Source organism: Pseudophryne corroboree, chromosome 6, assembly GCF_028390025.1.
Source record: "Pseudophryne corroboree isolate aPseCor3 chromosome 6, aPseCor3.hap2, whole genome shotgun sequence".
Taxonomy (NCBI): Eukaryota; Metazoa; Chordata; class Amphibia; order Anura; family Myobatrachidae; genus Pseudophryne; species Pseudophryne corroboree.
The window spans coordinates 43,338,002-43,362,309 of NC_086449.1; the positions used below are offsets into that span (position 1 = coordinate 43,338,002).

The 24,308-nt window shown below is 47.5% G+C and overlaps 1 protein-coding gene across 3 annotated transcripts in view; it reads right to left on the minus strand.

Annotated features, from left to right (window-relative positions):
- The window catches only part of LOC134936024 (transmembrane 4 L6 family member 5-like), a 56,457-nt gene that overhangs the window by 19,620 nt on the left and 12,529 nt on the right, over window positions 1–24,308 (minus strand). Inside the window, exons 4-5 of one of the 3 annotated variants that reach the window (XM_063930925.1) lie at window positions 22,599–22,803; window positions 18,614–19,234 (exon numbers count right to left, since the gene is read on the minus strand). In XM_063930925.1, the coding sequence (XP_063786995.1) occupies window positions 22,608–22,803 (196 nt within the window). In that variant the 3' untranslated portion in view covers window positions 18,614–19,234; window positions 22,599–22,607. Of the gene's footprint in view, window positions 1–1,445; window positions 1,730–18,613; window positions 19,235–22,598; window positions 22,804–24,308 lie in introns of those variants that run through there. The other 2 variants (XM_063930927.1, XM_063930926.1) reach the window with 2 other exon arrangements.

A 24,308-nucleotide genomic window follows, 5' to 3' on the forward strand; every position in this document is an offset into this window, starting at 1 on the left:
CGTTCTTGAAAGGTGTTCTTCATATCCAACCTCCCTTTGTGCTTCCTAAGGCACCATGGGATCTCAATTTGGTACTGCAGTTCCTTCAATTGGACTGGTTTGAACCGTTGCAGGAGGTTGAAGTAAAGTACCTTACATGGAAGACCGTCACACTGTTGGCCTTGGTTTCAGCAAGACGTGTGTCGGAGCTGGGGGCGTTGTCTCACAAGAGCCCCTACTTAATTTTCCATGAGGACTCGTCAGCAATTTCTTCCTAAGGTAGTGTCCGTGTTTCACATCAACCAATCTATTGTGGTTCCGGCTGTTACGGACGCCTCTGCCACTTCAAAGTCTTTGGATGTCGTAAGGGCTTTGGAGGTCTATGTGAAGAGAACAGCTCGTCATAGGAAATCGGACTCGCTGTTCGTTCTTTATGATCCCAATAAAATTGGGTGCTCTGCTTCGAAGCAGTCCATTGCACGCTGGATCAGGCATGCTTATCCAGCATGCTTATTCCACAGCAGGATTGCCGATTCCGAAATCTGTTCAAGCCTACTCTACTAGGACGGTCGGTTCCTCTTGGGCGGCTGCCCCGGGGTGTCTCGGCTTTACAGCTCTGCTGAGCAGCTACTTGGTCAGGTTCAAACACGTTTGCTAAGTTTTACAAGTTCGACACGTTGGCCTCTGAGGACCTTCAGTTTGTTCAATCAGTTCTGTAGGAACCTCAGCACTCTCCCACACGGTTTGGGAGCTTTGGTACTTCCCCATGGTACTAAATGGATTCCCAGTATCCCCTAGGACGTAAGAGAAAATAGGATTTTAATTACCTACCGGTAACTCCTTTTCTTGAAGTCCGTAGGGGATACTGGGCGCCCGCCCGGTGCTTTGTTCTTCCTGCTCTGTTACTTGGTTGTTTGGTTGTTTCTTGTTTGGTTCAGCTGTTGCTGTCCCTGTTTGCAAGTTTGGTTAGTATGGCTTTCCTCTTGTTGTGTGTGCTGGTTCGAATTCTCACCACTTTCCTTATCTATATCCTTCTTTCAAAGTATGTCCATCTCCTCGGGCACAGTTTCCTAGACTGAGTTTGGTAGGAGGGGCATAGAGGGAGGAGCCAGCACACACAATCAAACTTCTATAGTACCCATGGCTCCTGGTGGACCCGTCTATACCCCATGGTACTAAATGGTTTCCCAGTATCCCCTACGGACTACGAGAAAAGGATTTACCGGTAGGTAATTAAAATCCTATTTTTGTTTTTACATGATTTATCCTTTAATATTAACATTAGCCAAACACACATAAATACATGCAGGGTTAGAGCAACTTCAGTGGCACATCCTCCAATGCAGCACTAGACGAGATTCTGCCACTTCTATATCTATAATGTAATAGCAGCTCCCTGCATCACCCACACTTCCCAATAGCGTCACTCGCTTACAAACACTGCTGACTGTCAGCACCCTACTCACCGCCTCTGTCACGGGGTCTCTCTCTCTGTGCGACTGAAACAGACAGTCTGTGTGGCCGCTGAAATACTAGCATCACACTTCCCCCTATATCTGTGTGACCGGCCAGGAAACCAGAGGGGAGGGTGGGGAGAGATAGAGATAACTGGAGGATGGATACAGATAAAGACTGAGACAATTAAAGACAAATTGCACCCAAAGGTAAACTGGCATTATGTTTGTAGACGGCTCAGTGGGAATAAAATCCAATTCGTCCTGCAAGTCCCACGAAGTCTTGCACTGGTATCCTCTCTCCCAGCGGTGCCGAGAGGGGCAGGGGGCAGGTACTATATACCCTGGCCCAGGCCTGAAGGAGGGGCCCAGCGGAGGCCCAATTCCCCCCACCTCACCTGGCAGCAGCTCTTCTCCTCAGCCCAGGGAGGCCACACTGCATATCGACATGGTCAAAAGGTCGACAGTTTCAAATGTTCCACATGGTAATGGCCGATGCAGCGTATGGTCAATATGAGTTGTTGGTTTTTTTTATTATCATTTTCAGTTTTTCAACTTCTTCATACTTTACCATCTATACGGACTACGATTGGGGATAGTAACCTGTGCCAAGCGCAGAGAGCCACCTTGCCCGACACTCACTATGCGAGGGGACGCGGTACACTAATTGGGGTCCACGTGCTCTAAGGTAAAATTTTACACCCCCAAAAAATAAAAAAAACGTTTCATTTGTCGACCTTTTAATCCTATTGATCTTGTGCATGTCGATCATTTGGTGTCCACCTAGGCACTGTTGACCCATTATACCACAGGTCCTCAAAGTCTGTCCTCAGGACCCCAAGCAGTTCATGTTTTCCAGGTCTCCTCACAGAATTGCGCGAGAAAAAAATCAGCTCCACTTGTGGCTCTTTTAAGATGTGTCAGTGAGTAATGATTACACATGTGCACCTGCTAGGTGATCTGGAAAACATGACCTGTGTGGGGTCCTGGGGACTAAGTTTGAGAACCACGGTATTATACCATAAGCCATGATGTGTTAGAATATTTGCTGTTATAGCTGCATGGATTACCCAGGGCCATCCTGTCTGGAAAATGCTTCTTCTCAATTCACAACCAGCAGTATCGGACTAAAGCCCCTAGGAGGAAGCAGGGGTCAACAAATGAAGGGGAGCAGGGCCGGCTCCAGGCACGTTCCACTGGAGCGGCTGAACAGTGCGCCAGCTATTTAAGGGCGGCTGCCCATTTCAAACATGGTGCCGGCCATCAGCCAATCAGGGCTCACGGCCCGGCAGCAGTGGCTCCTGATTGGCTGCCGGGCCGCGAGCTCTGATTGGCTCGAGGACCGGCGCCATATTTCAGATGACCGGCGCCGGAGAGCAGCCGCAGCTCCGCAGACATCGTGGTGGGTCACGCGAGTCTGGTCCGGGGGTTGAGGGCGGTATGGGTGTCCTTTGTCCCTGCTGCCGTAGCTCGATCCCCTGCTGCCGTAGCTCAATCCCCTGCTGCCTGCATGTAGCTGAGGTCCCGGGAGCAAAGCTCCCATACCTCAGCATTCTGAACGCTGCGCACCGCCCGTTCTTCTCCGCACTTGGATACAGTTATCTGGCACTGGGGGCATTTTTGTATCTGGCAGCACTGTGCTGGTAATTTTGTATCTGGCAGCACTGTGGGGGCATTTTTGTATCTGGCAGCACTGTGGGGGCATTAGTGTATCTGGCAGCACTGTGGGGGCATTAGTGTATCTGGCAGCACTGTGGGTGCATTTGTGTATCTGGCAGCACTTTGGGGGCATAGCTGCACTGTGGGGGCATGTATGTATCTGGCACTGTGGGGGCATATCAGCACTGTGGGGGCATTTATGTATCTGGCACTGTGGGGGCATTTATGTATCTGGCACTGTGCGGGCATACCTGCACTGTGGGGGCATTTATGTATCTGGAACTGTGGGGGCATGTATGTATCTGGCACTGTGGGGGCATTTATGTATCTGGCACTGTGGGGCATTTATGTATCTGGCACTGTGGGGGCATACCTGCACTGTGGGGGCATTTATGTATCTGGAACTGTAGGGTCATTTATGTATCTGGCACTGTGGGGGCATGTATGTATCTGGCACTGTGGGGGCATGTATGTATCTGGCACTGTGGGGGCATGTATGTATCTGGCATTGTGGGGGCATTTATGTATTTGACACTGTGGGGGCATATCTGCACTGTGGGGGCATTTATGTATTTGGCACTGTGGGGGTATTATTTATGTATCTGGCACTGTGGGGGCATATCTGCACTGTGGGGGCATTTATGTATCTGGAACTGTGGGGACATATCTGGCACTGTGTGGCCATTTAAGTATCTGGCACTGCTGAGGGGCATGTCATGTGTAGCTGGCACTGCTGGGGGTCATGTCATGTGTAGCTGGCACTGCATATCATGTCTATCTGGCACTGCACATTATGTGTATCTGGCACTATACTGGAGACATTGTGTGTAAGGAACAATACTGTGGCTGTTATGTGTAAGGCTGCTAATTGTGTGCGTAGAGGGGGTGTGAAAATATATTTATTTATAGTTTGGTGATATGAAGCTGTGAGGCCACGCCCACTTTCCCAGAGACCACACCCACTTTTCCAGGAGCGCGCGCACGGAGGGGGGGGGGCGCTTTCAAATTTACTCGCTCAGGGTGCTAGTAGGCCTGGAGCCGGCCCTGAAGGGGAGCATGGCTAACCCACAGAAAGCTTGTCTACTGCTCACCTATCCCAACCCTGGCACAGTCTCCATAACTGTGTAACCCCTTTCACACTGATGTGCTGTATGGTCTAGGTCAGTGGTTTTCAAACTCGGTCCTCAAGTACCCCCCAACAGTTCATGTTTTCCAGGTCTACTCGCAGGATTGCAAGTAAAATAATTTGCTCCACCTGTGGGTCTTTTATAATGTGTCAGTGAGTAATGAATACACCTGTTCATCTGCTAGGTGACCTGGAAAACATGAACTGTTGGGGGTTCTTGAGGACCGAGGTTGAGAACCAGACACCTACCCATACTTGCCTACCTGACCCTCTCCATGAGGGAGAAAATGCTCCGTTCCTGGACTTTCCTGGTAATGTATGATTGCCATCACCTGTGGTGAGCTAGTTAATTGATAAGAAAGGTGTTTCACCACAGGTGATGGCAATCATACATTACCAGGAAAGTCCAGGAACAGAGCATTTTCTCCCTCATGGAGAGGGTCAGGTAGGCAAGTATGCCTACCTCTAACCAGTAGCGGATCTTGCCACGGGCAAGCAGGACTTTTGCCCGGGGCGCCGCCTTCCGGAGGGCGCTGGCGCCTTCCGGAGGGCGCCGCACCGTGGCAAGATCCGCCACTGCTGCCCGCTGTGTCCCCCGCCGCCTCTGCCCGCTGCCGTCCCCGTCCGCCAGTGTGAAGGGAACTAGACGCTATGCGTCTAGTTTCCCTTCGTGGAGAGTAACTGCTGAGCGGTGCGCGATGACGTCATCGCGCACCGCACAGCAAAGGTCCTCTCCACGAAGGGAACTAGACGCTATGCGTCTAGTTTCCCTTCGTGGAAAGGACCTTTTGCTGTGCGGTGCGCGATGACGTCATCGCGCACCGCTCAGTATGCAAACGGCCCTAGCAATGTACAGGGGGCGTAACTGACCACGCCCCCTGTATTAGGCCACGCCCCCATTTTTTCCCGGGGCGCAGAGCGCCCTTGAACCGGCCCTGCCTCTAACCCAATGTTCTCCGCGGTTAGCTCAGTCCTCTCTTCCCCTGTAACAGCTGAGCTGAGCAGAGTATAGTGGATTCCCTATCAGCAACCTGAGTTCTAAAGCTAGGTATATACTATCAGATTTTTTTTGGTATGTACACTCATTTATTTACTCCTGGAGCACAATACCTTTTCTGCAGGTATGAAATGTAATCAACGGCAACTCAAAGGTATGAGAGGATACTCACCTTGAGACTGTCTCTCAGCCTGCACTGTTTCCCTACCTCTGTTTCCTCTATAGAGGCACCTGTTTTCTTGACCCTTATCAGGTATCCTTTTTCAGCAGTCTCTCATCAGCCAAAATGAAGGCACTCCCACATAAACTGGACAAAGAGATCTAATGCAGGTCAAACAACAAATTAAGGGGGTCATTCCGAGTTGTTCGCTCGTTGCAGATTTTCACAACGGATCGATTAAGGCAAAAATGCGCATGCGCATGGTACGCAGCGCGCAGGCACTACGTTTTTTTGCACAAAACTTAGTAGATTTACTCACGGCCGAACGAAGATTTTTCATCGTTGAAGTGATCGGAGTGTGATTGACAGGAAGTGGGTGTTTCTGGGCAGAAACTGACCATTTTCTGGGAGTGTGCAGAAAAACGCAGGCGTGCCAGGATAAAACGCAGGAGTGTCTTGACAAACGGGGGAGTGGCTGGCCGAACGCAGGGCGTGTTTGTGACGTCAAACCAGGAACAAAACGGGCTGAGCTGATCGCAGTGTAGGAGTAAGTCTCGAGCTACTCAGAAATAATTATTTAATCGCAATTCTGCTAAGATACACTCTCAGAGGGCGGCGTACTAGCGTGTGCAATGCTGCTAAAATCTGCTAGCGAGCGAACAACTCGGAATCACCCCCTAAGACTGCAGTCAATTGAGCTGCTGTGATGTCACTTTTGAAAAGCAAATCTGCCTTCTGTTCCATAGGAACTCGCCTCCATCCTAACATGTCTCTAGCTGCAGAGGAATGAAAATACATCACTGTGACTATTGAGTATAAATATTCCATCTATTGTGGTCATTCCGAGTTGATCGCTAGCTGCTTTCGGTCGCTGCGCAGCGATGAGGCAAAAAAAGGCACTTCTGCACATGCGTATGCGGCGCAATGCGCACGCGCGTCGTACTATTACAAAGAACGATGTAGTTTCACACAAGGTCTAGCGAAGCTTTTCAGTCGCACTGCTGGCCGCAGAGTGATTGATAGGAAGAGGGCGTTTCTGGGTATCAAGTGACCGTTTTCAGGGAGTGTTCGAAAAAACGCAGGCGTGCCAGGAAAAACGCAGGCATGGCGGGGCGAACGCAGGGCGTGTTCGTGACGTCAAAACAGGAACTGAATAGTCTGAAGTGATCGCAAGCGCTGAGTAGGTCTGACGCTACTCTGAAACTGCACAAAATTATTTTGTAGCCGCTCTGCGATCCTTTCGTTCGCACTTCTGCTAAGCTAAAATACACTCCCAGTGGGAGGCGGCATAGCGTTTACATGGCTGCAAAAAAACTGCTAGCGAGCGAACAACTCGGAATGACCACATATATCAGAAATACAGTAGTGTCTCCTTTAACAGATCACTGCTTAGCAGACAGAGGCCTCATGGTTGGTAATTACTAGTGCCAGCCTAAGGTGTACTGGGTGATTGGAGAATTTAAATAAATTTTTTGTATTTCTGGGCATTAGTTATTTTCATGACTGTAAATCTGAGTTCCCTTGAGCTGAGTGCTCCATTGCCCTTGACTACTGATGTCCATGACACAAGTTAAGTGACTCATCCCAAGTTCAAGCCATTCAAGATAATCTTGACCTTGTTTGTGGTCAAGTGGACACTAGTATTTACTGGCCTTGATCATGACAGTAGGAGACTGTAGGAGAGCGAGAGGCAATCGGGCCTTGATCATGACAGTAGGAGACTGTAGGAGAGCGAGAGGCAATCGGGCCTAATACTGTATCCTGAAGGCAAAAAAAATTCAGAATACAGTGCGCAATAAATACCGTAGTGCAGCTAAAAAATATACATCAGTGTGCATCCAAAAACACACTAAAGATAGACCGAAGTAGAAGATATGTATATTAATAATAGCGCTCTCCAATAACCATGTTAACTAACACCCATGTGCAAAAATGGGAGTGAATTCACCGTATAGCGAAGGAACAGGATATCCTTTTTCCTCCTAATCACATGAAAACCAAATGGTCACGATGGAATGACCCTTAATTTCCAGAGGACTCAATGATGGGCCTAGTTCACAATCTGCGAGAAAGAAAATATAAGCACCCCCTAATCCTTTAGCAAGGATAATTAGTGGAGGTACTTATAAGAAAAGATATAGTGTAGTACGTCTTAGACCGTGAAATGGCATTTATTTTTACAGAGATGCACGTACAGAAAAAATAACTTAAATGAGCATATCAGTCTCCATACGACATATCACCATCATCAGAATCGTTCCAATGGTATCCAGAGGCGTCTGATATCCAATTCTTATAATCTATGAGAGAAAATATAAGCACCCCCTAATCCTTTGACAAGGATAATTAGTGGAGGTACTTATGGTGCGAAAATATAGTGTAGTACGCCTTTAAAAACGAAAACACATTTATTTTTTACAAAATGCACGTACAGCAAAAACAGATTAAAAGAGCATGTCAATCTCCATATCTCACATCACCATCGTCAGAATGTATCCAGGGGTTACTAATGGCGTCAGATGTCCAGTTCCAAAGTGAAAGAGCTCCGGATGCCCAACACTTACACTATGCAGCATTCACCCTGTGACCGACCAGTGAGTGTAGGAGTCCAGGTAAAAATACAGCCACGCTTAACGCGTTTCGGACGGGATCCGTCCTTCGTCAGAAGCATGGCTGTAGTGGAAAAGCTTCAACATTTTAAACCCTGCTAATTAGGGACCACAGAATTATAGAAAATTGGACACTATACGGAATAGATCATGGGAACAACAACAGCAGAAATATTCACCCAACATAAATAGGAATTGGGATGGATGGGAGAGGAATAGGCGTTCATTTAAGCAACCAATGTCTGACAACAGACCTTTCCTTGCCAGTTCCTCAAACAGGTTTCAACCCTTATCGGAAGTTAATTCCTCTTTTTTAGAGTGGGGTCCCAGGACACCGGGAAATCTCCGGTAGTCCTACAGGACACACAGAGGAGAAATAAAATTACCAGAAGAGGAACAAGAGCAGGGAAAAATAGGAGATTCAAAAGAAATCCCCCCCAACTCCAAAATATTAATATTTCTGAATCAATCCCTACAGATGATGATTCTACTGAGGGAAAGATTTTCAACTTGTCTGATAAAACCCTAAATACACATGAAGTAAGTGTGTTACGTAAGGGGTTAAAGTTTTCACCCTCAAGTATGGCTAACCCATTTGATATTTTTTTGGATGTTCAGAAATTTATCAGAAAATTAACCATCAAACGTTTTTTTCAGATTAAAGAGGAGAAGGGAAATGAGGGTTTACAAGAAATTGGTGAATGTGAAGCCACTACTTCACATTTCAAACCCCCTTCTACCTTTTATCCCACACAGGCTAGGGGTAACTGTTTGGAGGTCTTTAACAAAGTGGTTTGTGATGAAGTAGAAAAGATTGTGATGCAGGATAAAAATAAAAATAAAAACAAGAATGCCAAATTAAATCTAACCAAAAAAGAGTATGAGGCTGTTCGTTCTTTGAAAAATGACACAGAATTGGTCATCAAACCTGCGGATAAGGGTGGAGGGGTGGTCCTGATGGGTAAGGAAATGTACATGCAGGAAATATTCAGACAATTGAATGATGGCAAAACATATCTAAAATTAAAATCTGATCCTACTAGTAGAATAGCCAAAGCATTACAAGATATGAGCACAAAAGCTCTGGAAAATAATGTTATTACTAAGAAGGAATTTGACTAATTATCCTTGTCAAAGGATTAGGGGGTGCTTATATTTTCTCTCATAGATTATAAGAATTGGATATCAGACGCCTCTGGATACCATTGGAACGATTCTGATGATGGTGATATGTCGTATGGAGACTGATATGCTCATTTAAGTTATTTTTTCTGTACGTGCATCTCTGTAAAAATAAATGCCATTTCACGGTCTAAGACGTACTACACTATATCTTTTCTTATAAGTACCTCCACTAATTATCCTTGCTAAAGGATTAGGGGGTGCTTATATTTTCTTTCTCGCAGATTGTGAACTAGGCCCATCATTGAGTCCTCTGGAAATTAAGGGTCATTCCATCGTGACCATTTGGTTTTCATGTGATTAGGAGGAAAAAGGATATCCTGTTCCTTCGCTATACGGTGAATTCACTCCCATTTTTGCACATGGGTGTTAGTTAACATGGTTATTGGAGAGCGCTATTATTAATATACATATCTTCTACTTCGGTCTAATACTGTATCCTGGAAGGAGTTTTGGGGGTCATTCCAAGTTGATAGCTCGCTGGCTAGTTTTAGCAGCCGTGCAAACGCTAAGCCACCGCCCACTGGGGAGTGTATTTTAGCTTAGCAGAAGTGTGAACGCCTGTGCAGCCGAGCTCTGCAAAACAGTTTGTGTAGTTTCAGAGTAGCTCTGAACCTACTCAGCGCTTGCGATCACTTCAGCCTATTCGTGTCCGGATTTGATGTCATACACCCGCCCAGCGAACGCCCAGCCACGCCTGCGTTTTTTTCAGACACGCCTGCGTTTTTGCAAACGCTCCCTGAAAACGGTCAGTTGACACTCAGAAATGCCCCTTCCTGTCAATCTTCTTGCGGCCGCCAGTGCGAAGAAAAACTTTGCTAGAACCTGAGCGCAACCACAAAGAGCTTTGTACCCGTACGTCATGCGTGCGCATTGCGGGGCATGCGCATAAATGCTGTTTTTTCACCTGATCGCTGCGCTGCGAAAATCGGCAGCGAGCGATCAACTCGGAATGACCCCCTTTATGCGGAGCAGCGTGGAGACCAAGGGCCTGTACAGCACACAAGTACGGATGCGATTGTGCGACGTACACATATTACAGATGCTACGAGCGATTCCAAGTCATACAAATCTCAGTCTTTTCTCACTGAAGGCTGAATGGGTGTTACTGGGTGGCAATGGTGCGTACGCAGTTCAGAGAAACGCTCCATGTGTGTGACGTAGGTATGTAGCCAGAGTTGCAACCTATTCTGTCTTGAAAAGTGCACGCCACTGTCAGTCGTGTCATCTGCACCTGGCATGAGGTAGGTGGAAGTGCTGTGGAGGGCTGTCAATAGATGTTATCAGTGGCGGATTTTACCTATGGGCAGTAAAATCTGCCACCTCAGCTCAGTGTCAGAGAACCAGATGCAGTCCATGACTGCAATCCAATGTGAAGTCCTACCTGTCAGTCACAGATACTACAGGCGGTCCCATTGGAGGTGTTTCCTCCCTCCGGGACTGCCAGACCGGGCTGTAATTAGAATAGAGCCTACTTCCAGTAGGAAGCCACTCCCTGGCTTTCATGCAACGCTAGATGGCTTCTATGAACTGTAGTCAATGCAGTCTATAGAAGCCGGGGTCTTGCGCATGTGTGTTCAAACCACCGCTTGTGCGCATGCGCTGGTCCCAGCCCCTTCCAGGTCCATTTTGTAGGTGCCGGAACTAAACTGTCTCCTTGCCTCCTCCTCCTCCTCTTCGGGCATGGTTAGTGGCAGCCCTCCTACCATAGCCAGATTAAGGCGGGGGGGGGGGGGGGGGATGCAGGGCATACTGTACCCCAGGCCCCCCTCTGTCGAGGGCCCCCCTGGCCAGATCACACTGACATCACTAGCTTTCCCTTTTTATGCAGCAGCAGGACAGTGTGTAGTGCAGGCAGAGACACAGGAGTATCAGATTTCATGAACTATCGATGGAGCTGCCCAACCAGAGGAGAGATAGGAGGGGGGAGAGAGCTGTAAGTGACACAGGGAAGGATCCCTGTGTCACTTACAGCTCTCTCCACACCTGGGTGTCTGAGTCCTGTGTAACTTGTTATATAATGAGGGTCTAGAGAGAGACACACACACAGAGTCCTACTGAGTCCTGTCCCAGTGTGTAAGTAAGTAGTACAGAGGCTGCTGCTATTTTTGCATGTGACAAGATACATGATAGATTTTATTTTTCTATGTGTATTCTGAGGTTGTTTAAGTTGTCTTTGTTACACTACAAGAATATTTTATAGAACAGTTGTCTTTCAATTAGGTGGAGCTATAAACAGTACTCAGGCATTTCCAAATACAAAGAAGAAGATCACCAGCAGTGCGCCAAACACTAGCAGCCTTAACTATTGGAATGTGCACAAGTACTCAGGCATTATTAAACTAATAGTAAAAATCAAATATACACCATTGGGCTAAATGTAATATAGACAATCCATACCTCCCAACATAACCTATTCCAGGAGGAACAAAATCCTCTCTACCTGGACTTCCTTCTTAAGTTATGATTGCAATCACCTGTGTTGAAACACCTTTCTTATCAATTAAATAGTTCAACACAGGTGACTACAATCATATATCAAGAGGGAATTCCATGTAAAGAGCATTTTGTCCCTCCTTGAATGGGTCATGCTGGGAGGTATTCACACTCTTATATACAGCCCCCCCCTCACTCCATCGGGGCCCCCCTGTCTAAAGTGCACCCCCAAGGCTTAACCCAGCCCTGCCTCCTACCCAAAACAGGTAAGAGCTCAGAATGCCGGTGGCTAGTCATGTAGAGATCTCGTTCAACTCAGGATCAAACCCCAAGCGGACTAACAGGTATTCTGTGTACTGGGAGTCCAACCTGTGAGGTCGCCATGATGAAAGGGGGAAAAGCAGCTCTTAACTTTACCACGCCCCAGACAGACACAGAGAAAGGCAACCGCACTATTATGTACAATTCTCAAGGCCTAATTCAGACCTGATGGCAGCAACAAATTTGTTCACTAATGGCCACAATCATGTGCACTGCAGCGGGGGGGGGGGGGGAGAGAGTTAGATTTGGGTGGGTTATATTGTTTCTGTGCAGGGTAAATACTGGCTGCTTTATTTTTACACTGCAATTTAGATTTCTGTTTGAACACACCCCACCCAAATCTAACTCTCTACAGTGTACGTTTTTGCCCATTAGAGAACAAATTTGCTGCTGCAATTAGGTCTGAATTAGGCCCTCAGGCTGTAACCTTTTTATATCAGATTCCAACAGTATTTATTTTGAAGATATAAAGGGGGAAATGTAATAGGGTCAGAGTCTGCCGAGCTACGGGATTTCAACCGAGATTGCCGTTTTTTTTAAAGAGGCAATCGTTTACAAGGCAAAACCAACCGCTTTACAAATATGGGCAATCTTGGCCAAAATCCCGTACCTCAGCAGACTTGGACCCTTATTACATTTCTCCCTAAGTCTATACTTTGAATTAATATCCTGCAGACAGTACTGAAGTTCCAGTTAACTATGGTAACCCAGGTTACCAAAGTATAATAGGTCAATCCAGGTTACTACAGGATAACACAGGTTACCAAAGGATAACAGGTATAGCAGGTCTTTATATGCACATTGGGGATCAATTACCTTGCTAAGTGGTGTAATACAGCTGCAATGACCCTTTTAGAAATGAACAAAACGTTGTAGCGCTGTGTATTAAAGCTTGTCACATTAAGTAAACTGGAACTGTCTCTTGTGTCAGTATAATCATTGGCTAATACAGTATAATGTGCTGTGCAGAGGAGCAGGATTCACTATAAATATTATTATTATTATCTAAGCAGACACAGCCTCTCTTCTCAGGAGGCTCCACCCCTCTATACCCAGCTCTCTCTGGCTGCCTGATAGACACAGCTTCTCATAGGAGGCCTCACCTCCTCTATACCCAGCTGTCTCTGGCTGCCTGATAGACACAGCTTCTTCTTAGGAGGCCTCACCTCCTCTATACCCAGCTCTCCCTGGCTGCCTGATAGACACAGCTTCTCTTCTCAGGAGGCCACACCCCTCTATACCCAGCTCTCTCTGGCTGCCTGATAGACACAGCTTCTCTTAGGAGGCCTCGCCTCCTCTATACCCAGCTCTCCCTGGCTGCCTGATAGACACAGCTTCTCTTCTCAGGAGGCCACACCCCTCTATACCCAGCTCTCTCTGGCTGCCTGATAGACACAGCTTCTCTTAGGAGGCCCCTCCCTCTCTATACCCAGCTGTCTCTGGCTGCCTGATAGACACAGCTTCTCTTAGGAGGCCTCACCTCCTCTATACCCAGCTCTCCCTGGCTGCCTGATAGACACAGCTTCTCTTAGGAGGCCCCTTCCTCTCTATACCCAGATGTCTCTGGCTGCCTGATAGACACAGCTTCTCTTCTCTTAGGAGGCCCCTCCCTCTCTATACCCAGCTGTCTCTGGCTGCCTGATAGACACAGCTTCTCTTAGGAGGCCTCACCTCCTCTATACCCAGCTCTCCCTGGCTGCCTGATAGACACAGCTTCTCTTAGGAGGCCCCTCCCTCTCTATACCCAGCTGTCTCTGGCTGCCTGATGGACACAGCCTCTCTTAGGAGGCCCCTCCCTCTCTATACCCAGCTGTCTCTGGCTGCCTGATAGACACAGCTTCTCTTAGGAGGCCCCTCCCTCTCTATACCCAGCTGTCTCTGGCTGCCTGATAGACACAGCTTCTCTTAGGAGGCCATCCCTCTCTATACCCAGCTGTCTCTGGCTGCCTGATAGACACAGCTTCTCTTAGGAGGCCCCTCCCTCTCTATACCCAGCTGTCTCTGGCTGCCTGATAGACACAGCTTCTCTCAGGAGCCCCCCCCCCCCCACACACACTTCCATCTCTCTCTGGCTGCCTGATAGACACAACCTCTCTTCTCAGGAGGCCCCACCCCCCCTCCACTTCCATCTCTCTCTGGCTGCCTGATAGACACAGCCTCTCTTCTCAGGAGCCCCCCCCCCCCCCTCCACTTCCATCTCTCTCTGGCTGCCTGATAGACACAGCCTCTCTTCTCAGGAGCCCCCCCCACACACACACACACACACACTTCCATCTCTCTCTGGCTGCCTGATAGACACAACCTCTCTTCTCAGGAGCCCCCCCCCACACACTTCCATCTCTCTCTGGCTGCCTGATAGACACAGCCTCTCTTCTCAGGAGGCCCCACCCCCCACACTTCCATCTCTCTCTGGCTGCACGATAGACACAGCCTCTCTTCTCAGGAGGCCCCCCCTCCACTTTCATCTCTCTCTGGCTGCCTGATAGACACAGCCTCTCTTCTCAGGAGGCCCCCCCCCCCCCCTCCACTTCCATCTCTCTCTGGCTGCCTGATAGACACAGCCTCTCTTCTCAGGAGGCCCCACCCCCCCTCCACTTCCATCTCTCTCTGGCTGCCTGATAGACACAGCCTCTCTTCTCAAAAGAGTTCTTTGCAAAGTTCTTTTCAAACCTTTTTTGAGGGGCACGCTTTAAAAAAAATAAATGATGTATGTATAAGAAAATAAAAAGTAGAATTGCTTAATGGTTTAAAGTACTTTGGTAGCTGTAACTCCAACGAGAAGATGTATCGAGTCTTGGAGAGAGATAGAGTGGAGAGAGATAAAGTACCAACCAGTCAGTTCCTGTCACTGTTCAAACAGCCTGTATCATGGCAGTTAGGAGCTGATTGGCTGGTACTTTATCTCGCCCACTCTAAGATTTGATACATTTCCCCCCCAAGTGTGAGTGAACAGAGGTGTTCCTCACTATGAACATACAAAGAGACAAAATAATTTAAAGAAAAAAAAAGAAGAAAAACATGTAATTTACCAGGGAGTTTTTGATAAGATAGAATTTTAAAGTCATATTTGTAAGTTACAAGTATTTAGGTGAAATATTACTTTATATATAGCCTGACAAAATATATATATATATTTGGGTCTGGGACTCAGGGTCGACAACAAAAAGGTCGACACACCTTAGGTCGACGCCAATTGGTCGACACACCTTAGGTTGCCATGAAGAAAAGGTCGTAGTCCACGTGGATCGTTAAGTATGAAAAGGTTCGAAAAAAGAAAAAAAACATAAAAAACTCATGTCGACCTTTTGTCCATGTCGACCTTTTGACCATGTCGACCTTTTGTCCATGTCGACATAAGGTGTGCCGACCAATTGGCGTCGACCTAAGGTGTGTCGGCCTTTGTGTTGTCGACATGGAGTCCGGATACCATATATTTACAGCATAATCTTCAGGTATGGAGGCTTTATATAACTAGTAACTAGACCTCATTATATAAATACTGTCTAGGCAGCAAAAACACTTTCAACATTTCTAGATGGAGTAAATTTGGTCTATTGTGTATATGATATAGACAAAAAAGTCACAACGTAAACACAGTACCCGGAGATAAAATGGTGTGCTATGTAAATAGTATATACCTTGGTTTGAAGTAGATAATTCTTACTGTATGTAAAGGATAAGCATCCAAAAACCGAAGGAGTCAGCAGCGCAATACGCGTTAAGCTTGGATAGTTTACTCCCAGTATATACTGTATAATCATTACCATTGTTTAATCTCACTAGTGTCCTAGAGCAAATATTTGCCGAAGAGCTGAATTCACTGTGCAAACAACTGCAATATAAAGAGTTTAGTGTTACATGGCATTACACTCCCATACTGCACCTATCACGCAGAAGATGTAAGACAAGAAATCATGAAAGACATACAGTATATTCGTATTGGAGATGTGATTGGAGTGGACAGAATTTGGAATAACGTCTTTGCAATGCAGATATGTTAGCTTCATATGCTTACTAGAAGTATACCAAAAACCTTGGGATGCACTGCCAACACATTATATTTCTGGATGAATTGCGCTTTTAAATGATATATTGTTGGCACTTCACTATCATTCCATTATCTTTTGAATATTGACGTTGAATAACTTCTCCCTTATCCTGTGCAGAGTCCCTACCTACAGTAACTTCCTTGTACACCCGCTCTTCTCCTCTAAAAAAACAAACTCCCCTCTCCTCATATGGCAGAAGGTACTGAGCAAGGCCCCCTTTCCCCTCCACCCCCACCTTTTGGGATAACAGATCAATAACAAGAGAGTGACACGGGAGGAAGAGAAAGAAAGCAATGACAGGAATAGAGGGAGATAGAGAAGAGGTAGAGAGAGAGAAAGAAAGCAAGAAGATATGGGAGAAAGAGGGGAATGAAGAGAGATGGAAGATGGAAAAGAGAGTTGGGGGGAGAGAGGGAAGGAAGACAGAGATTAGTGGGAGAGAAACGGCTGGGTGAAAGAGATGGCGGAATAGGGAGATGAATGGAAGAAAGAATGAGAGAGGTGGATAAAATAGAGGAAGAATAATGAAATGGGAGGAAGAGGGAAAGAGAGAGTTGTCTGAAAGAGGGGGAGGGAGATAGCGATGGGAGGAAGGAGGTGAGAAAGATAGACTGAGGAAGAGAGATATGGGAAGAAGAGGAGGAAAATATGTCAGGAAGTGGGGTAGGAAGAGAGAGATGGGGAAAAGAGGGGGAGTTAGAGAGATGTGTGCAAGAGGGGTAGAAAGAGAGATTTGTGGGAGAGAGGGAGAAAGAGATGTGAGGAAGAGTGGCAGTGAGAGAGATGGGAGAAAGAGGGAGAGAAAGAGAGATGTGAGGGAGAAAGAGATGGGAGGAAGACAGGGAAGAGAGAGATGGGAGAAAGAGGGAGAGAAAGAGAGATGTGAGGGAGAAAGAGATGGGAGGAAGACAGGGAAGAGAGAGAGATGGGAGAAAGAGGGAGAGAAAGAGATGTGAGGGAGAAAGAGATGGGAGGAAGACAGGGAAGAGAGAGAGATGGGAGAAAGAGGGAGAGAAAGAGATGTGAGGGAGAAAGAGATGGGAGGAAGACAGGGAAGAGAGAGAGATGGGAGAAAGAGGGATAGAAAGAGAGATGTGAGGGAGAAAGAGATGTGAGGAAGACAGGGAAGAGAGATGCGATGGTGGGGGTAGAGAGAGGATAAAAATCCCTGCAAAGTAGGGAACAGAGATGCTAGCGAACCGTGAATAATGTGGCCAAAATACTAGTGTATATACTATATTCTCTTGTCTCTGTCACTTGCTGCTCTCTCTTTTGTGTAAGGATGTCAGCAGGAACACAATTTGACACTCTGCAGTTCTCAGTGTCTCTCTGTATCGCTCCGGTTCCTCTTCGGCCGCTGTGTCTCTCCCTACTACTTAGGGGTCTATTCATGTAAGAATGCGATGTTTATGTTTAACTTATCACTAAACATCGCATTCTTATTTCAGGGTTTTTTTCAGACGTTTAACGCAATTCACTAATACTTACCTGTTCCCTGATGCGATGCGGTATCCGGCTGTTCCGCGATCCCGGCTTCCCCAGTCTTCTCTCTTCATACCGCAGCTGGGATCTTCTGCACATGCGCAGTGTCCCCCCTGCCTCCAGGTGTCATCTGCGCATGCGCTAGGGAAACGAGATCTCCAGCGGCGGGCAAGGGCAGCAAGGAGGAGGTGACCCGGCATATGCAAATGCATATGCCCTGGGGTCCTCTGATTGGCTCTTGTCACGGAAGGGGGCGGGGAGAAGGCAGGAGACGGACGTCTTCACTGCTCTTCTCCTGTACAAGCCTCCCCATCGCCTGTCTGAGATGGCGATGGGGTTTTGCGAAGGGTAACGGAAAGTTGGGCTTTCCGTTCCTACATGAATTGCAGTCACCATACAAACGTATGGTGATGCGATTCAGCCACAGAGCGGGGGTGCCGCTGGGGAAGTCAGGGACTTCTCCACGGTAACCCGCTCTGTGAATTGCGGTAAGCAGAGAAAAGCCCTGTTTACCGCAAAACAGGGCTTTTCTCTGCTGCATGAATAGACCCCTTACTCTCTTATACCCCTTTCAGGCCGCATATGCCGGGTCGCGCCCAGTATTTGTACACGGATACATCTCGGGTGCGACTCGAATGAGAACCCTTCAAGACTCATAGCCCGACCCTACAGCGACCCGGCTTCCCCAATCACACCACGACCCCGGTTGAAGCCGCGTTTAACCCTGGTCGCTACCCGAGTTGAAATACCGGGATCTTTTCAACTGGCCCCTTTCAGACTGCGCTGCAGCCCGGGTTGCTGTACGCTCGTGCAGTAACCCCCAATATTGCTGGCGATCAGAAAATGGTATTACTCAGCTGCTCGTCTCCGCTCCCGACAGCTCCAGCTGTCACTATGTAATCTGCTGTGCAGAACTGGTTATAATTATTCGATGTGCAGGGTCCCTTTTACGGGGGTTTAGCTGTCCCAAGAGGAACCAGAGCAAGAAGTGTTTTCCTGTAAGAAGATCCTACACCACCCGCCACTGTAACAGGGGCTTCATGCGTCTGTTGTCCGGCTCGGTCCACACACAGCCTGTGAAATGTAAGATTGCCGTAAACATTGATCGCTCTATGAATAAACCGCGAGCTGTGAAACCTTTGCTGTGATTGCGGTTTTATTCACATACAGTAGTCCACAAGAACAGCTGAATCATTCAGTACACACAGAAAGGAGATTCCCTGCCAGGGGTTGTTACTGAAATGCATCGCTCATTATGTTCAAATGCAGAGCTGTCCCTAACCAATATGATGCCCTAGGCAAGATTTTGGCTGGTGCCCCCTAGCACCGCCGCTAGTTCTGCAAGAGATGCCTGGCATGAGTTACCTGGCAGCTCTGCTAACATCGGGCGCCTTTTGTTTATGAAAATACATCTTATTTGCATTACTATGTGACTAGGATGCACAAGCAGCTTCTGCTGATTAAAATGATATGCAGCATGCCTATATTCTGTGTGCGACTGCGGCTGTATCTGCATATGAAATGCTACATTACAGTGATTTCCAGGAATACACACAGAATATAGGCATGCCGCATATCATTTTAATCAGCAGAAGCTGCTGGTGCCCCTAAGCATACCAAATGCCCTAGGCATTTGCCTAGTTTGCCTATGCCTAAGGCCGGCTCTGTTCAAATGACTTCACAGTGACAAACGGAAATAATATAAATAGTTCCGACAGCGAGAGAGGGCGCCGGCGAGGGACGGGTCAACGGGCAGACGCTGCGTTCACATTTCTAGGACCTATTGGGAAAAAAAGAAAAGGAGACAGTAGCAGCATTTACAATGATATATTTAACATATATCATTATCTAGGCCATATATAATATTGCTCATGGAAATCATAAAAATTTTTGCAGGTACAACAAACTGTGTTTCCTCTACTCTCCTATCCTTCAAATATTCCCTGAAAACTCTTATCAAATGCCCACACTATCCTCCCAACCTCCCTAAACTATTACACCTGCATTCCAGGGGGTATATTTTACTAAAGGTCGATTTTGTTTGTTTTTGTTCGATTTTAGATTGATGTTAAATCGAATTTTCATTGATGTTGGGCTTCCAGGATTAAAACACACATTTACTAACATTTAAAAATGAATAATTAAATCATCTGCTAGTTAATGTGTTTTTTAACCCTGAAAGCCTAACATCGATTAAATCGATTTAACATCGAACTAAAATCGAACAAAAACAAACATAATCGTCCTTTAGTAAATATACCCCCAGGCATGGCAGCCAACAGGGGGGGACTGGAGGGACTGGAGTCCTGAACCCTTATAGAGTTGGGGGCCCACTCCTGCCTGCTACAGCCAATCCCTGGAGAACTGCACAGGCAGCGCAACAATAGTGGGCTGTAACATCACATAGGGGTGGAGCAGTGCGGCAGAATCTTTTCTTTTGTGTGTGGGGGGGGCTCCCGGACCCCACAATTTCCGATGGCAGCCCTGCCCTCAGGCATGGATTTAGGGCCCCTGGGGACACAAAGGCGACTGTTACCCATACTTACCTACATTTTAATTCTCCTCTCCGGGAGAAGCCCGGAGAGGAGACACAGCTGGTGTCTTCGGGGGGCGGAGCCGGACTGGGACATCACTAAGCCGTGCCCCCGCATCGGATCCGCGGTAAGGGGCGGGGCTAAAAATGACGTGATTTGCGTCATTTTAACCCCTTCTCCACCCGACGGACCCGCGAATGCTGGAGGTTATCTCTCATCCTGCTCGCATCACTAAGGTGCGAGCAGGATGCGGGAGACCTGCCCACTCTTCCGGGGTTGCGAGGGGCTACCCCAAAAAACGGGAGCCTCCCGCAGCTTCCGGGAGAGTAGGTAAGTATGCTGTTACCCAGGAACTACATTTCAGTTATATATTTAAAACAATACATCAAAGAGATCATTAGCTAAATAAAGCAATCTCTGTCTAGTCTCTACTCCCACCCTGGACGGATATTCTTGAATGATGTAAAAATGAATGAGAACGGTGTTTGCTGGCAGTACAAGTCCATCGTCAGCATACAGTAGAGTTGGGCAGAGATCTCCAATAGCCCCCGATACATCGTGATTTTGCATCAGTGCAGTGGCAGAATCAATCTTAAAAATCATGGTGCTTTAGCACTGCGCATGCACAAAAAATAATATTGGCTGCAAGAAATATAGATTTCATTTTCAGAACAATTTATTGTATTAAATGCAGACACAGAGATCCTGTATCGATCTGAACAATCAATTGGGGACCCCTGATTGGCCATCTCTGGTGTACAGTATATTGGTGGTTATTCTGAGTTGTTTGCTCGTTGCCGATTTTCGCTATGCTGCGATTTGTTGCTAAATGCGCATGCGCATGGTACGCAGAGCGCATGCGCTAAGTTATTTTACACAAAACTTAGTAGATTTGCTGGTGTTCGTGCAGCGCTTTTCAGTCGCACTGCTGATCGGTGTATGATTGACAGGAAAGGGGCGTTTCTGGGTGGTAACTGAGCGTTTTCCAGGAGTGTGCTAAAAAACGCAGGCGTGTCAGGGAAAAACACGGGAGTGTCTGGAGAAACGGGGGAGTGGCTGGCCGAACGCAGGGCGTGTTTGTGACGTCAAACCAGAAACTAAACGGACTGAGCTGATCGCAATCTAGGAGTAGGTCTGGAGCTACTCAGAAACTGCAAGAAAATATTTAGTAGCAGTTCTGCTAATCTTTCGTTCGCTATTCTGCTAAACTAAGATACACTCCCAGGGGGCGGCGGCCTAGCGTTTGCAATGCTGCTTAAAGCAGCTAGCGAGCGAACAACTCGAAATGAGGGCCATTGATAGATAAAGCTGCAACTTCAATGTTCCATTATTCAGGAACTGAATCAGTATATGTACGTATATGATATATAGTATGTCTGGAGGTCCCAAAGGTGCTAAGGGGGTGCAGCCACGCCCCCCAATATGTTATGGCCACACCCCTTCCAGTGACACTGCCTTTTCACAGAGGAACAGTCATTACAGGTGGACCCTACATTTACAGGGGCCCACAAAAATGGACGCAGAGGCCCTGATTATAGTGCCCCTTCTGTCATCTTATTCTAGATCTGCCACTGTTAGTCAGCATCCTCCTGTGCTAGACAACTACTGTACCAACCAGGGGCATATTAAGAGAGGAGGGGCCTGTGGGCAGTCTCCGTCCCTGCCCCCGCCTCTCTAGCCGGCAGCGGCAGATAGATTGACTCTGAGCACTAAGTGGTGCGCAATTTTCCAGACAATTTTCCCTACTGTGTATCCGCAAAATACTGGGACAATGGCCGCCGCGCCATTTTCCCAGTGACCTGCTTACCAAGACACTGCCACTGCTTAGCGACTCCGGATAGGTAAGTATTGAAAACATGGGTGCAGTGTGGGCGCCTCTGGACCCAGGGGCGCGTGGGTACGGCACACACTGCACCCGTTATATATATGCCACCGGTGCCATCCCTATGCACAGTTCACAGAAACATGCATTCCTTCACTTCTGCATACAACTTACTGAAACCAAGATGCCTATAACTTTCAGTAACCCAAAACTAACAGCTCACACAGCCCTTTCCCAGTGACATTCAGGACCGTCCCATGACATGCAGGACTATTTGGCAGTATGCAGTAGCTTACAGTGAGGTAGGTATGTGTAGTTTGTACAAAGGGTCTGCTTCTGAGTGGTACGCAAAGTGTTTACATGATGCAGCTATCGGCAGTGGGCAGGAGAGTGGGTTGCGTACTGTCTTGATCGCCCAAACTGCCACCCCCCGGATCCACCCCTGGCTTGATGCTCTATGCAAGAAATGCATGGGAAACATGCTTCCCTTCTCTATATGCACGACTCAGAATGGCACGGAACTCTAGAACATGTCAGATATCTCATCTTTGAACCTAAGGGGTTTATTTACTAAGCCTTGGATGGAGATAAAGTTGCTGGAGACAAAGTACCAGCCAATCAGCTCCTAACTGTCATTTTTCAAACACAGCCTGTGGCATAGCAGTTTGGAGCCGAATGGCTGGTACTTTATCTCCATCCAAGGCTTAGTAAACAGATCCCTAAGACTCCTATTTAGCCTCCCTGTAGTATAGTTATGTCATACTGCTTATTACGAGGCGTATACTCACATTCACAGTTCACTGTAGTTTCTCCTGGCAGGTGCCGCAGAGACAGCCGAACACACCATTGATGACCTGTATAAGGCACAGGACCACTTGGAGAGCGCTGGCCGCCATAATGGTGGAGAATAAGATGACGTTGAACTCAACCACGCCCACTGGCATCATGCAGCGCAACCAGAACTCTCTCTGGAAGAGGTAACTTCTGTCCAGGCTGTGGGAAGAGGAGGAGGCATGGGGTATATAAGTGTACGCACACCTGCTGGTTTTTCCACCTTGTTTTGGCACAGGCTGCGCAATCCAGGATTTGCAGCTGGATAAATCAGAGCGATCATTTTTCTTATACATTTATAACAGGAGGAGGCATAGGCACAAGGGTTTGACTATATATTTACGGTTCTGCGGCTGTGGTTTGAGGCGCACATATCTTAAGATACATGCATCATTAAAAATAGCTTATACGTGTGCCCAATGTAAAAAAAAAAAATGTTTGACATTATCGCCAACCCGAAAACTTGCATTGGTTGCATTGCAGTGTTTTGGTGTCACGGCGATCGCTACGGTCTTCCGAGCCAGTGTGGGCCAGCTCAGGTTTCATATGGCTTTCAGAGTGATTTCCGGGGCTAACCACCCTCTACATCAAAATATTGTTATTGCACCACAGATGCCAGGATAACACTGGTCCATGGATCTAACCTTCATGCTCATATCTCCATTGGTCCTTTATATGTGGGCCTAGACTAACCCAGAATGCCCAATAAATGGGTTAGAGAAGATCGGCAGGTAAGCGTGGCACTGTGGTGTGAAAGTGAGATATTTGTAACGTTAGTTATATGACGTGGCTCATCGGTCTACGTCATTACGTGACATGGAGAGGCAATATGGTCTTTTGTTTTTGCCTATCACTTTTTACTGTTAGGCCGGTATTCAATTACCTGCGATCAGTGATCACGGGTAATTGTCTCGCCGGGGGGGCTATTCAATTAGCCCCAATAAGTTGGTGCCAGACGCGACTTATTAGGGATTTTGTTTTCAAAATGTCAACATGTTTGCGGTGTTAGTGCTGTATTTAAAATGTCAACATGTGAAATGCCAAAATTCTGCACAGATGGCAGAATAGGGTTACGGTTAGACTGCGGCAGCAGAGGGTTATGGTTAGGCAGTATGGGGAGGGATAGGGTTATGCTGCGGCAGGGGAGGGTCAGGGTTAGGCACTAGGGCAGTGGTTCTCAAACTCGGTCCTCAGGACCCTACACAGTGCATGTTTTGCAGGTAACCCAGCAAGTGCACAGGTGTATTCATTATTCACTGACACATTTTAAAAGGTCCACAGGTGGAGCAAATGATTTCTCTTGCGATTCTGTGAGGAGACCTGCAAAACATGCACTGTGTGGGGTCCTGAGGACCGAGTTTGAGAACCTGTGCACTAGGGGAAGGGTTAGGGTTAGATTGCGGCAGGAGAGGGTTATGGTTAGGCACTAGGGGAGGGTCAGGGTTAGGCACTAGGGGAAGAGTTAGGGTTAGGCACTAAGGGAAGGGTCAGGGTTAGGCTGCAGCAGGGGAAGGGTTAGGGTTAGGCTGCGGCAGGGGAAGGGTTAGGGTTATGCTGCGGCAGGGGAGGGTCAGGGTTAGGCACTAGGGGAAGGGTTAGGGTTAGGCTGCAGCAGGGGAGGGTCAGGGTTAGGCACTAGGGGAAGGGTTAGGCTGCGGCAGGGGAAG